The sequence below is a fragment of the Heteronotia binoei genome, chromosome 1 (assembly GCF_032191835.1).
Source record: "Heteronotia binoei isolate CCM8104 ecotype False Entrance Well chromosome 1, APGP_CSIRO_Hbin_v1, whole genome shotgun sequence".
Taxonomy (NCBI): domain Eukaryota; kingdom Metazoa; phylum Chordata; class Lepidosauria; order Squamata; family Gekkonidae; genus Heteronotia; species Heteronotia binoei.
Genome location: NC_083223.1, coordinates 133,322,629 through 133,336,614, shown reverse-complemented (window position 1 = coordinate 133,336,614; position 13,986 = coordinate 133,322,629). Strand labels below are relative to the sequence as shown.

The window sequence follows — 13,986 nt, the reverse complement described above, 5'->3', positions numbered from 1 at the left end:
CATATGGTGTAACCTGGTTCTACACCTGTGCCACTGTGTTTGTTCAACAGGACTAGCTGCAGACTACTTTGGTGGTGGGGAGACCAGACTGTGGTCCTGAACTTCTGCTCTAAAGTCATCCTGATGGGGGTGGGGAAGACAGGCATATAAATAACTGTAGACCTTGAACTGCAATTCAAGATGGGCTGCCAGACAGAATTAGGGTTGTAAAATGGATAGGCAAGTAGGGAAAATAGGACAAAGGAAAGGTTGGGAGTGGAGTTCATATTCTGTAACCAACAGATAGGGTTGCCAAGTCCCCCATGGCCTCAGGTGGGAGACTTTGTGTGCACATAGCACATGCAGCACTATGACGTCACTCACAAATGACGTCACTGAGCTAGCGACATCGCACACTGGCTGCTCTAGGAGCTTCCGAGAAAACACTATGTTTTTCCCGGATGCTGTAGGAATTTGGGAGGGGAAAAAAAATCTATGGTACCATACAGTTTTCCTCCCAAATTGTTAGACCGTCTGGGAAATCCACAGTTTCCCTGGAAGCTCCTAGAGTGGCCAGCATGTGACATCACTGGAGTGATAACGTTACTTGCGAGTGATGTCATCGCGCTGGCAACGTCAGGAGGAGATCCCTCCACCAGCCCACTGCAGGCCAGTGGGTTGGGGACCTCCAAAGCAGGAGAACCCCCACCCTGCTCAGAAGCTTGGCAGCCCTACCAACAGATGAGCATCAATGCTTCCTATATTCTCAAATAAGCTTTTTAATTGCTATGAAAAGCTGCAGACTTTACTGCTCAGATACTCAGGAACAAGTGTGTGATGCATAAATACTGGAGCTTGCAAAGAGCTTAGGCATCAGGCAAGCAAAGATTTGCTTTTGGGAAAGGACTGTGATCAGCTGATATTTTTTAAAGGATATTTTAAAATTAAGAGCCAGAATGCTTTTAGACAACCGGTTTCTTAAAATTTCAAGCCAATTCATTTTTTAAAAACCCCAATTCTAATGTAGCCAAAAGCAGATGAAACCCTGTTACACAAAATCATGTAACAATAAAACTGTCTTCACTCCTCTACGACCTTGTGCAGTCCTTACAGGGATCCGCTAATGGATAAAATAAAATTATTACATTCAATTTGCCAAATCTGTAAGATTGTTCAAGTGGAGTGATTCAGATAGCATCTTTTATGTGTCCAGTTTTAATTCCACCCTCATATCCTCCAAGGAGTCTTCTCATCTAACAGATGTAGTCCTCGTGTTTGCAAGCTGGCTTGATTTTGCATGCACTTATGCACGCAACCCTTACTCTTACAGTGATTTGTCAAATGTATTATGTTACTGAAGACTGGGGCATACATAGTCAAATATATAATCTCCTCTCCCCCAAAAAGTTTCTAAAGTTTCAGAAGATATGGAATTGCAACATAATTAAAAACATCAGGTAAAATAATTTATTCAAATTTCCATATGGCAGTTTGTTATTCATAGCAAGATGCATTGTTAGTACCACCATTGACTAAGGCAGGCTTTGCAATAATCTGGGCTCAGAATTTTCCAGTGGTTGCTCCATGCTTGCAGAACAGCTTCCCAGAAAAGGTTGGGGAGCTTCTAGTCTCCCAGCTTTCCATCAACACTGCAGGAATCATTACAAAAAGCTTTTGGGGCAGCCTGAGCCCAGGAAAAGGGGACTATCATGCTAGATGGGCATAAGGTGTTTTTAGACTGGTTTTTAAAATGCATTTAATATATGCATTTAATCTTTATTTTTCCCCCAGCTGTTTTTATATCATTACCCAGCTTTGGTCTCAAAATGCTTGGGAGAAAGGCAGGTGTATAAATATTGCAAAAAAATACATAAATTTATGTGGGAGGAGACTGGAGGCAATGTGTGACAAGGGACTGGTGTGTGTGTGTGTGTGTGTGAGAGTGAGTGAAGTGCTCCCATCACAGCCAACCCCATAGGATTTTCATAAGACTAGAGGCATTCAGAGGTAGTTTGCCATTGCCTTCCTCTGTGACCTTGGTCTTCTTTGGTGGTCTTCCATCCAAATGCTAACCAGAGCTGACCCCCTCCTTAGCTTCTGAGATCGGATGAGGTCATCCATCTTTTCCTTTCTTCCTTAAAAATCAGTGACAGCCATTCAAGTTTATGAAAGAAAGTAGAAGGGATAAACTGGGGATATTTTTGCGGGGCAGTGTGAGCGACCGTTTCAAGTTCACCCTCCAGAAGACTCAGCCCATAACTTTCAAACAGTGGACTGGAATGCTGAAAAGGGGAGGGGAAAGGAGGAGTTTTGCAGCTTAACTTGTGGACAACTGACAGAGCTGAGGATAGCTGAATTCTGATGGGAGAACAGTTATGAGGTCTGCTGCTTAGGGAGGGGGTCGACTAGTGATTAGGCTTTAGATATTTTGAAGATAGGTAGGGTTGGGATGCTGATCCTGCAAAAAATAATAATAAAAGCTTTTCTGTTCCATGTTATATATCTCAATCAGCCAAATAAGAGACCTACTTCATAACTGTTACACTTTCTCAGGCCCCAGCTTTCCACTGTTACTGTAATACTGAGAGGATTGGAGAAAAGGAACAACCAGGAGGAGTTGGAGTTGGTTTTATATCCCACACTTCACTACCAAAAGGAGTCTCAGAGTGGTTTATAATCACCTTCCTTTCCTTTCCCCATAACAGACACCCTGCAAGAGTTATGAGAGAGCTGTGACTGACCGAAGGTCACCCATCTGGATTCATGTGGAAGAGTGGGGAATCAAACCCAATTCTCCAGATTAGATTAGAGTCCATAGCTCTTAACCACTACACCAAGATTGCTCTCTGCATACAACAGAGATAAAGCTGTTTCTTAGTTGTTTCCAACAAGCCTCCTGTATAGTTCTTTCCAGTTTATAATCCCTCAAAATAGACCAAGTGAATACTGGATGGTACCCTGAGTCCAGGCATTGCCCTCATTGAGGACTAGAAGACTAAGTGGTCCCCAAAACTTCAATTATAAAAATAAAAGTATTTTTAAAAAAAGCTTGCAAGGGTGTGAAACTTTTAAGTCCCTAGTTTTAAGTCCCTAGGAGATGGCATCATAACAGTCAGACAAACCTGGACCCTGTTCTCAGATATTAGGCAACCACAGACAGCTTCAAGAGGGGATTGGATAAACATATGGAGCAGAGATCCATCAGTGGCTATTAGCCACAGCGTATTGTTGGAACTCTCTGTCTGGGGCAGTGATACTCTGTATTCTTGGTGTTTGGGGGAGGCACAGTGGGAGGGCTTCTAGTGTCCTGGCCCCACTGATGGACCTCCTGATGATGCCTGGTTTTTTTGGTCACTGTGTGACACAGAGTGTTGGACTGGATGGGCCATTGGCCTGATCCAACATGGCTTCTCTTATGTTCTTATGTTCACTGGTGTTCATGTAAGAAGCAAGACTGTACCTTTCCTCAGCTGGGCACTCAACTGTAGCCCTTCTAATTTCCTCAAAAGGAATTAAGTGGAAACTACTCATGTTTACAATGAATTCAAAATAAATGTAAAGTAAATATAGCTTGTCAGTCTTGTTATACTGTTCCTACACATGAGCAGCTAATGGTAAAAGCAGGGGCTTGTATGAACAGCTAAGGTGGTAGCTTATTCGAGTACTATGGAGTAGGGGTGTGCATTCAGCTCAGCTGAACCGCATAGACCACTGAATCACCCCTGATTCGGAAGTATACAGCACCGTATACTTCCGATTCCATTTTCAGGTCAGTAAACGGGAGCCGTATATGGCTCCCCGTGTACTTCCGTAAAGATATTCGGAAGTATATGGAAGTCAATGGAAAAGGCGGGAAAGGAGCATCTGCAGCCTCAAGGGAGCTGCTTGCTTCCTTTCCCGCCTTTGGAAGCCTTTTTCCCGCCTCTCCCATAGCCCCCTGGGATCAGGGGGGGAGGGGGAGGGGGGAGAGGAGCCCCAGCAGCCAATCTAAAGCATGCATTTGCAAAATGAATTGCAAATGCATGCTTTGCAGGGCTTTTGTGTAGCTGAGGGCTGGGCTAATCCCTCAGCCATCAACTAAATTGTTGTTCTTTTGTTCTTTTGTTTACTTGGGTATCCAAGTAAACAGTGTTATCTGGCCAATCACAGAGCAGTGCTATTTTTTGAAATTGCTCTGTGTAGGGTCAGAGTCTGCCTGGCTGGACTCCATTCCATTGCTGTTGTTTGGTGTGTTGGTGTGTGAGAGAGAGATTGTGCTGCGTTGGCCCTTGGCCTCAGCTGCTGCTGCTCTCTCTCAGCCTTTCCTGACCTGCCTTGAGAAGAGAAGACGTCTCTAAGGTAAGACAGTCTTGGAGTTCTTGTTTTTATTTTAGTTAGTAAAAGGACTTTTTAAGACTCAGAGTCCCTTTACTTATCCAGATTTGGGTGGGTGAGTACTGGGTAGCTTATTTGGGGTTAGGGGGTTCTGCTGGGGGTGGGGGCCTGGGGTGGGGTGCGGGGTTTGTCAATTTGCCCGTATCATACTTTAGTGAGAGGACTTTTAAAAGTGCAGTGTCCGTTTACTTTTCTTGATTTGGGTGGCTTGGATTTCTTGGGGTTAGAGTGAAGGTTTTTTTGGGGGGGGAGGGGTTGGTAAAGTTCCTGTATTGTTAAAAGTTACATTTTTTACTGTTTTAAAAGGATTCTGTGTTTCATTTGTTGCTGCTGTGTTGTGCTGCTGGTTCCTTTTCTCTTCTGGTTCTGGTTCTTGGGGGCGCTGTTTGGCCTAATTTTCATTGTTTAAAAGGCCACTTTTTTAACAGTTGAGTTTCTTGGCCTTCTCCTGTTGTCCCTTTTCCTGGTTCTGATTTTTTTGGGGGGAAGCTGGCACCTGGGTGAGAGACCCAGAACCAGCAGGCTTGTTGTGCTTGGCCAGCTCTCCCCGTATTGTTTGGGGCAGGGCAGGAGAGTTGGCATCTGTAGATTGTGTGTTCTGTGGCAGGGAAGCTGGCACTTGGGTGAGAGACCCAGAACCAGCAGGCTTGTTGTGCTTGGCAAGCTCTCCCCGTGTTGTTTGGGGCAGGGCTGAAGAGCTGGCATCTGGGTTTGCTGAGCAGACCTTGAGCAGATTGTGTTTTGTGTGACAGTGATGTTGGCAACTGGGTTTATATTGGTTTCAGGCCAGCAGAGTTCATAGAATAGATAGAGGGATGTAGTGCATTTGGGTCCTATAGAGATTCTCTGGTGTGAAGTTAGGTTTGGCTTTGGGTGCCCCAGGAATTGGGCCCCCTGATCCAATTTTTTTTGGCCATGTGGGTTTGTGTGGAACAGTGCCCTGAAGCTGCACAGCAGTTTGGGGGGCTCTCCTCAAAACCTCCTGCTCCCCAGAGCCACTTTTCCCACGACAATTACAGTGAGGAAGTGGCTCTAATTGGTTTTTTCTCACCATTGGGAGTAGTGTTCTTTTTGGGGTGCCCACAGATGGGTGCAGTCTTTTTGGGCCAGGGGGGTTTGCATGCGGGGGAGTCCCCTGAAGCTTCCCTGCAGTTTTTGGGGCTCTCCCTCAAACCCCCTGCCCCCCAGTAGCCTCTAATTATGCCCTATGTTGCCATTGATTTCAATGGCCCATAGGGTATAATGGTGGGATAGGGGCACCCTCTTTGGGTGCCCCTGGAATGGGACCCCCTGGCCCCATCTTTTTGGGATTTGGCGGGTTTGTAGGGGAGAGTGCCCTGAAGGTTCCCTGCAAATTTGGGGGGATCTCCCTCAAACCCCCTCTCCTCCAGGCGGCTTCCAATATACCCTATTTTGCCATTGATTTCAATGGCCATAGGGTATAATGGGGCCGTATATTCAGAAATAGCTGCGCATCTACCGTATATGCGGCTATTCCGAGCATGGTAATAGGAAATACACGGTATTCCGTATTTTTTTTGGCCTTGTGTATTTCCGAATCTGTGTAATTCCGTATTTTTTTTTTCACACCCCTACTATGGAGCATAGATTTCAAGTTCTGCTGCTTCTAAGCCTACCTCCCCTCCCCCCAAAATCTTCTACAGCACAGACAGCTCCAGCGCAAGCCACCCTCCCAGGACAGCCCTGGTGCTACGCCCCCCCACCCCAAGCTCCCCCTGGGGATATCATCGCATGCACACAAAGCACGCCTGTAGCACGATGATGTCACCTAAAGTGACATCATTGCACTTGGGCGAACAGGGGACGAGGAAGCAACGGGTGGCACACAAGAGTGCTGCTGTGCTGCCACTTTCCCCTGCAGTACGCTCTTTGGAGGCTTCCTTGGAAGTCTCTGAAGAGTGCACTGTTTTAGCAAAAGCAGCTGGGCACCGCTAAAACAGTACGCTCTTCGGAGACTTCCAAGGATGCCTCTGAAGAGCATACTGCACTGTGTAGCACTCTTCCGAGCCTGCCTTGAAGGCAGGCTCAGAGGAGTGCTCTGCATGGACAAGGGGGAGTAAGGGGGCACCTAGCGGCACCCCCAGGGCAGGGTAGAGCCCTAGGCAGCTGCCTACCCTACATACTCCCACCCACTGGCCCTGAGCACAGATTTCTCAAAGTGTGAAATTACTCTATAATGGGTCCATTCTATTGCAAACGGGTAGGCATGTTAGTCTATTATGGCAAAATAAAACAAATGTCCAATTGCACTTCAAAGACTATCATGATTTATTAGAATGTGAACCTTGAGTAACAGCTCACTTCTTCTGATATGTGGAGATGTTGTTTAAGTGGGATAATTACAAGAGGGGTAAGAAGGAGTTAAGGCAGAGAGTTAATTTGGTTGTGAACTTTTCATGTGTAAATCAGTGCAGGGGGACAGAGGTAGAAATGTAGATTATACAGTCATAAAATTTAACAGTGTGAGCTCTCTGTGTGTCTGAGATAGAATAGCAGTTGCAGATAATGGGTGATGAGAGAGGTCAGTACTTCAAAATGATAAGTAAAGTAATAAGTGTACATGAAAATTTACAGATATTGGTATAAAGTCTGGTAAAACCTGTCAAAAACAGTCAATGAAAATTTCTATACAAGTGACATAAAGTATTTAATTTCTTGGTGAGTTCTAATGATGTCAAAGTTAGAATCATAGAACCACAGAGTTGGAAGGGACCTCCAGGGTCATCTAGTTCAACCCCCTGCACAATGCAGGAAATTCACAAATACCTCCCGCACCCCACCCCAGTGACACTGCTCCATGCCCAGAAGATGACAACCCCCCCCCCCCCAAAAAAAAACCCCAGTTCCCTTCAGGATCCCTGGCAAACTGGCCTGGGATCCTGTTGCATTGAGAGTCCTGAGTGGTAGCTGGTTTAATAAGGTCCCATAACAGAGAGCCCCGTGGCGCAGAGTGTTAAAAGCTGCAGTACTGCAGTCTTAAACTCTGCACACGACCTGAGTTCAATCCTTGGTGGAAACTGGGTTTTCAGGTAGCCAGCTTGAGGCTGACTCCGCCTTCCATCCTTCCAAGGTCAGTAAAATGTGTACCCAGCATGCTGGGGGGAAGTGTAGATGACTGGGGAAAGCAATGGCAAACCACCCCGTAAAAAGTCTGTCATGAAAACGTTGTGAAAGCAACTTCACTCCAGAGATGGAAACGACTGGTGCTTGCACAGGGGACCTTTCCTTTCCTAACAGTATTACCTGAGTGTATATGTGGACAAAGTTGGCATCTAGTTCTGTTATGCAGCTTGATTCCTGGGACTATGTCTCTGCTGGGTGGTCCATAGCTGCTGGTGAGAAGCTGTTTTAAATTTGGGAGTTGCCAGTAAACAAAAAAAGGCTTGCCACTCTAATCCAGAAGGTGTTGTAAATCACTGAAGATATACTAAAGTGATTTAAATTGTGAGCTGTAGGTGACAACCAGTGGCGTTTGGTTGTTTTCTTCTTTGGGTCTGTCTTGTAGCAGGCTGGCTGTGGGTACCAGTCTGCTTTTGTTGATCTGCTTTACTTTACTTGGTGGGTAGTATAACCCATAAAATGCTTTTTGTAAATCTTCCATTCTGCCAGCTCTTGTAGTATGATCTGCCCCAGGTTCATCTCCCTCTCACACTGTATACCTTTGAACTATACTGAGAGCTGGATGAAGAAGGTATTTCTAAAAGCGCCAACAGCAGGACCCCAGCACCTGGTTCCATGCTTTCCTGACATTTAAAACCACAATTTAGGATCCAGTAGTAAGAAAATGATTCGTTCTGCTATCTATGAACCTGTATTGTTCAGTTTAGGAATGTGCTTTTGTTTTGTTCTATGTCTTTAAAGAACTGGCATTTAGCTGTAATAAACATTTTTATAGCAGACCTGGATAATCTGAAAGGATTTAAACTGTCAGTAAACCATGCAGAAAACCAAACAATTTTAAAAGTGCTTTTCAGCAATCTCTGATAAAAAATGGCGACAGTTAATCTTCAGGACAGAAGACCTAGAAGCCTGCATGTTTTCACAAACTATTTCCCAAGACAACTTTATTGATATTAAGATCCCCTGATGTTAACATCCCCAGTATGCCTGAAAAAATATTGATTATAACAGCTAAATAAAAAGCCATATTTAACCAAAGTATTAGAAAAATAATTTATCTGTGATTCATATATCAGTATACAATTATGACCAAACTTTAGTAAAATCCAAAGATTAAATACAGGTTCTCAGTATCTGCTCAACAAGAAGCTGCTCCAATCATTGACTTCAGTTCTGTATTGGACCTGCCACAGCTTTAAGAATCAGCAGCAGAAACTCAAACACCTAGGCTGCAGTGAGAACTGTTGCCATCTTGTCCTCCCAGCCCTTTCTGCCTCTTGGAGCTGCAGTGGGGAACAGATAGTCTTTAGGGTTTGTACTCAGAGCAGTGATAAAGTTGCCAAGTTTTGAAAGATGCAAATCTAGCAAAAAAGTGAGATCCAGTCCAGGACCTACCCACCCATGGGCAGAAACCATGGGAGGGTGGTGTTAAAGGATGGAGCTCAGTAGGTCACATGCCCATGGCAGAACAGAGGTGTCAAAAGGTAGAATGAGGTGATAAAGGGCAGGACCAAGGGATAGTGCCAACAGAAAACACGAATTAATCTAAGGTGCAGCAAGAAAAGCTACAGAGTTTAGAGGAGCTGCTTTTGAGGTGCAGAAAAGTCTGGCATGAAAATGAAAATTGGGTACAGTCCTGGTGCTTCAAAGATCCTAAAGGCAGTAGAAAATTGGCCAGTTGGTAACTAAGGGGTTGGAATGTTGGGGAGAGAGGAGGAGGCTGAATGGGTAGTTGTGATTGGAGAAGCCTTTAGTGAAAGGGAACTAAGAACAAACTATGAATGATCTTGCAGTCCCATGTAAGGGGAAAAAGCAGGATATACATTTGTTAAATAAATACAAACAAAAAAATAAATACCTTAAACATACACTGTAGATCAAAATTTTAAATATATTATTTGGACTATTAAAGCTTTAATAATCTAGAATTACAGGTAAACTAATAACAGAGAACAGTTGGTGGTAAAGCCATGCCCACACTTCTGTGAAATTTTGAAATACAATAAACAAAAGCTGCAAAGATCAGTAAACAGCAAGACCCAGCATTAAAAAATGAGTAAATAGAGAAATGTAATAAGTCATTTGGTGAAATTCAGCACTTTAATTAATTGTCTTGTCTCACAATCTCCCTCAGAGATTTCCCATTGGTAATAAATTGCACTGACAAAGGAAATTTTATCAACAACACATGCAATTTTCTTCTATTATTGAATTCCACTGTGGTGAAATTACAAAAGAACAAAAGCAGCTGTGTAGAATGCACAAAGAGAATTAGACACTCTCACTGGGGAGGGGAGGGAGTTTTTATTCTTAATGCTCACCCAATGGATTTTTGAAACATGCATAAATTGCCTGGTTTGTCTAAAGTTTCACACAAATTTTCAAGAAAAGGAGGAAGGAGTCTTTTGCTCTGAAAGTTCTGACATCAAGTATGAAATTAATTTTGACTATTAAAAATGCTTTTTTACAATTTAAAGAAACTAAACAAAAAGCAACAAACAGAATCTATTGTTGCTTTTTAGTGGGAGGTACAAGGAACTTGGAATCTGGCAAAGATGGCCATAAACATTCAACTCTAATTCATGCATGTATGTTCTGAGCATCTATAAACTAAATGCACAGTGCCAAAGAAAATGTTGTGTATCAAATCCCTCAGCCTTGCATACCAGAACCATCATGTAACTGAGAAACCAGAGAAGGGATTTTTGGCAACAAATATGCTGCTGCATAAATATTTACAGCTGGACTTGCAGTCCTGAAAAACAGTCCAGATCTCAAGACTTTTATGACTAAGAAAACATGCCACTAGTTTTTCATTCACAAATTATATTTTCTCTACCATCTTACCACTGCTATTTCCATATTATTCCCTTGCTCCACAACACTGCAACTACCAGTTATCTTCTCGCCATCATATATTTAGATATCCTTCCTTACAATGGAAATTAAAGATGCAGGGCTCCCCTAATATAAGGAATCTGTACCATACCACACCAGCTGACAGCCTTTCATTTTAATGGAGTTAGACTAGAGCAATTAGCAAGAGCACTCTATTGCTACAAATGTGGCAAAGTATGAGAACACTAAATAATGAAGACTAGTATGCCTAGAAGGGTGAAGGATTCATAGAATATTTTATTTGCCGCAATGTAGCTGATACCTGAAATGCTTTCTCCATGGTCACATGAGTGTGGAAACATCTGACTCTTCATCACCAAGATCACCTGGGAAACAGCTAAGTGCTCCACTTTCTCAAGTGATGAGTAAAGATGCTGTAGATCTTATACTGATGAGAAAGGGGGGGGGGGGTTTGGGGGGGAGGCTAATAATATTTAGATTAAAAAGCCACCAAGTGGCATTGTTTTTAATTTACAAGCAGCAGCAGAGAATTATCCATGTCGAATACTTATAATAGATAATAGATATTCACATACTGTTTTGTTGCTCTCTTCTACATGGCACATTTCACGAATTGTCTCCACAATGATCTCCTCAGATGGACTGACTGTGTTACATTTGTTCTGGAGCAGGGTAATGATTTTCTCTTTGAATGCATTGTGCAGATTTCGTCCAGCCCTAGCCTCCTCTGCACAGCTTCTCAGGCTCTCTTCTTGTTTACTAGAACATCTTTTTAGGTAGCTCAATTCTTTCTGTGAGGCTTCCCAAGCCTTCTGGCTGACAACCAGCCTCTCTTGGAGGCTTCTGACCTCCTTCTCAAGATTCTGCTTGGCTGTTATAGTGCTGCTTAGATCCTGAAGTACAAACCAAAGCAATGGAATTATTTACAGCATGTAAGATGGAGGAAACAAGCAGCTGCTTCATAACACAAATCATTTGCAGGAAGAGTAGTGGAATCAGGAACAATTGCCAGCAGAATCAATATGGCCCATTACAGACCTAGAGAAAGAATTTCTACTGGAATTAATGAGGCTACAGGGTTTGCATACAGAGAGTTTGCAAGCTTGTGTCTTGCTTGTCAAGGGTTTAAGTAACATAAAGCTTATCTATCTCTTAACCATAACTCCATTGGTGAGATCACCAGTGCTTTTCCATCAGAACACCAGGTATTATGTGAATAATCAACAGAGGCAGGACTGACATGGAATAGGGAACATAAAGGGTCTGAAGGACTTGTGGCTAGCCCTTGTTCTATGGCATTCAACAGTGGCTGGCTGATATAGCAACAGTGAACATACTAGTAAATTTCATAAAATTATAAAACTCCTCCAAGCATTACAACATTGTTATTGCTGCCTTCACTACCTTAAAAAATCCCTACAGGGAGCCCATAATTCAATGCTATATCTGATCTTCCTGTGAGCTGCACATGTTCAGCTTTTCTCCTGGTGTAGTACAAGGCCATCAGCTGCTCATCTAACTCCTGGATCTCTTCAAGTCACTCCCAAGCACACACTGTGCAGCTTGGTTTCCTGTTGAGATGCACTATCTTCTACAAATATCACTTCCCACATTTCCTCAAAAAAACTGCTGGGTTTCTTGCAGCAGTGCTAGCTGTTCTGGTTCAGTCATAGCCACACAAGGAAACACTATCCCACTGCTAACAACAGTGTGATAATGCTCTCCACTTTTCTGAGCAGTGAAAAGTTCTAGAAGCAGCACCAAACCAGGTGTTGGTTTGCTTTAGAGAAGAGAGCATTTCTGTAAAGCACCCCTGCTATGTCTACATATACGAAGTGGAACACAGGTGGAATCTGTGTACTTAGAGAACAGCAGATTTGCAACTCTATCAGATCCCCAGAGGGAAGATTCTACACCCCATGATGCCTCAGCCAACTCAGAGCACTCTCTTTCTTACCCATCTCTTAAGCTCAGGGCTTTTTTTTTAGCAGGAACGCACAGGAACACAGTTCCAGCTAGCTTGACATCAGGGGTTGTGGCCTAATGTGCAAATGAGCTCCTGCTGGCTTTTTTCTACAAAAAAAGTCCTGTGTGAAACAATGGTGATGTCAGGGGTTGTGGCCTAATGTGCAAATGAGCTCCTGCTGGGCTTTTTCTACAAAAAAAGTCCTGTGTGAAACAATGGTGATGTCAGGGGTTGTGGCCTAATATGCAGATGAGTCCTGCTGGGCTTTTTCTACAAAAAAACCCCTGCTTAAACATAACTATTAACTTTCTCTCACCTCATCCATCCCAAAGCAAAACAGTTTTGCCTCAGTCTTTACAACTAGATGGGCAGAGATACTGCAATTTACACTCCATGTTCTAAGTGTCTGGGCCTCCTCACTTATGTTGTTTACAAACCTCTCTCCTGAAAACAAGCAGGCAAAGCAAAGAATTTGGTACTATTTAATTAAACACTAATGGGAGTTTGGCAGTATCAAAAGAAAAGCGATAAGTATTTAGTGAGCATGAAAACAATTTTGGCTAGGCACAATTTAATATCAACAATCACTATTAATCCTTTAGGACACTTTCTGACTGGCAGCTGGGCATAAAAAGGAATATTTTTCTGCTCTGTAAAGTGCAAGTATTAGAGAACCAGTTATACATGCTCAATGGGGCTCTTTGTTTTCTCTGGATGCATTTGGCTCTGAATGCCAAATAGGAGAAGGACTGGACGGTCAAGTTTATTTCAGTAATTATTCCAATACTAGATACACATTTAAAAAAAGAAAAGAAAAAGAAAGAACTCTGCCCAGCACATACAACTCAAACCTACTTTAATTGGAGACGTCACAGCCAGCAAAACCTACCATTCTGCCTCTTGGCATACTTCCACTGAATTTAATTTCCCTAGTTCCTTTCTTAAAACATCTTAGTAGAGGGAAAACATATTCCCATGCCAAGAATTAAATTATGGCTGTTACAGAAAATTAAGGAAACATTTTTAAACTGCAATATTATTTTGACAAATGTGCTCTTTCTCTGACACAGGTGCAGCACAAAACAGTTTACAAGCCTCATAATAGCTGATGTTGATCTAATTCAATGTTATCAAGATTTTAAAATGTAAATACAGTTCAAAGGAACTCATTCTAAAGTAGAAAAGTGGGCACAATAATATAAAAGAGCACAATTATAAAGCCTTTTTTTGTTTTAAAGCCAGTCATTTTTTTAAAATCACTACTTACAAGTCATTGTCTGGTGACACCTGTGCTTCAGAAGTGCACTGTTTGCACTAGGCTTAAAGAAGGCCTACTTTGTTTTCAACAGATATGTGTGCACAGTCATTTTTTAATGATCTGAATACTAACAAGGGAGATTACAAGAAGTGGAAAGGACAACTGATTACAAGTGCACTGGAGACCAAAAATTCAGAAGACAAGCAAAGCCCTTTTAACTAGTTACAGATGTCAGGAGTCAGGGGCTCTCTTATCATTCTCCCCTCCTTCTTAAACATGCTTTAGGAAGCATCACCACAGTCTAGAAGCCAAAGGAAGTTGCTGACAGCATGGCTAACTCCAGAACAGAGACAGTGATACATCAGGCATATTAGACTTCACTGTCCAATAAGCACTCTGCTTTATTCCT

General features: G+C 42.9%; 1 protein-coding gene across 2 annotated transcripts in view; it reads right to left on the bottom strand.

The window, feature by feature from the left end:
• CCDC170 (coiled-coil domain containing 170) overlaps positions 1-13,986 on the bottom strand; it is an 84,460-nt gene that overhangs the window by 24,812 nt on the left and 45,662 nt on the right. Inside the window, exon 8 of one of the 2 annotated variants that reach the window (XM_060240895.1) lies at positions 10,929-11,246. The exons of the other annotated variant lie outside the window; for it this stretch is intronic. Within the exon in view, the coding sequence (XP_060096878.1) occupies positions 10,929-11,246 (318 nt within the window). The remainder of the gene's footprint in view (positions 1-10,928; positions 11,247-13,986) is intronic. 2 annotated transcript variants of the gene reach the window in all.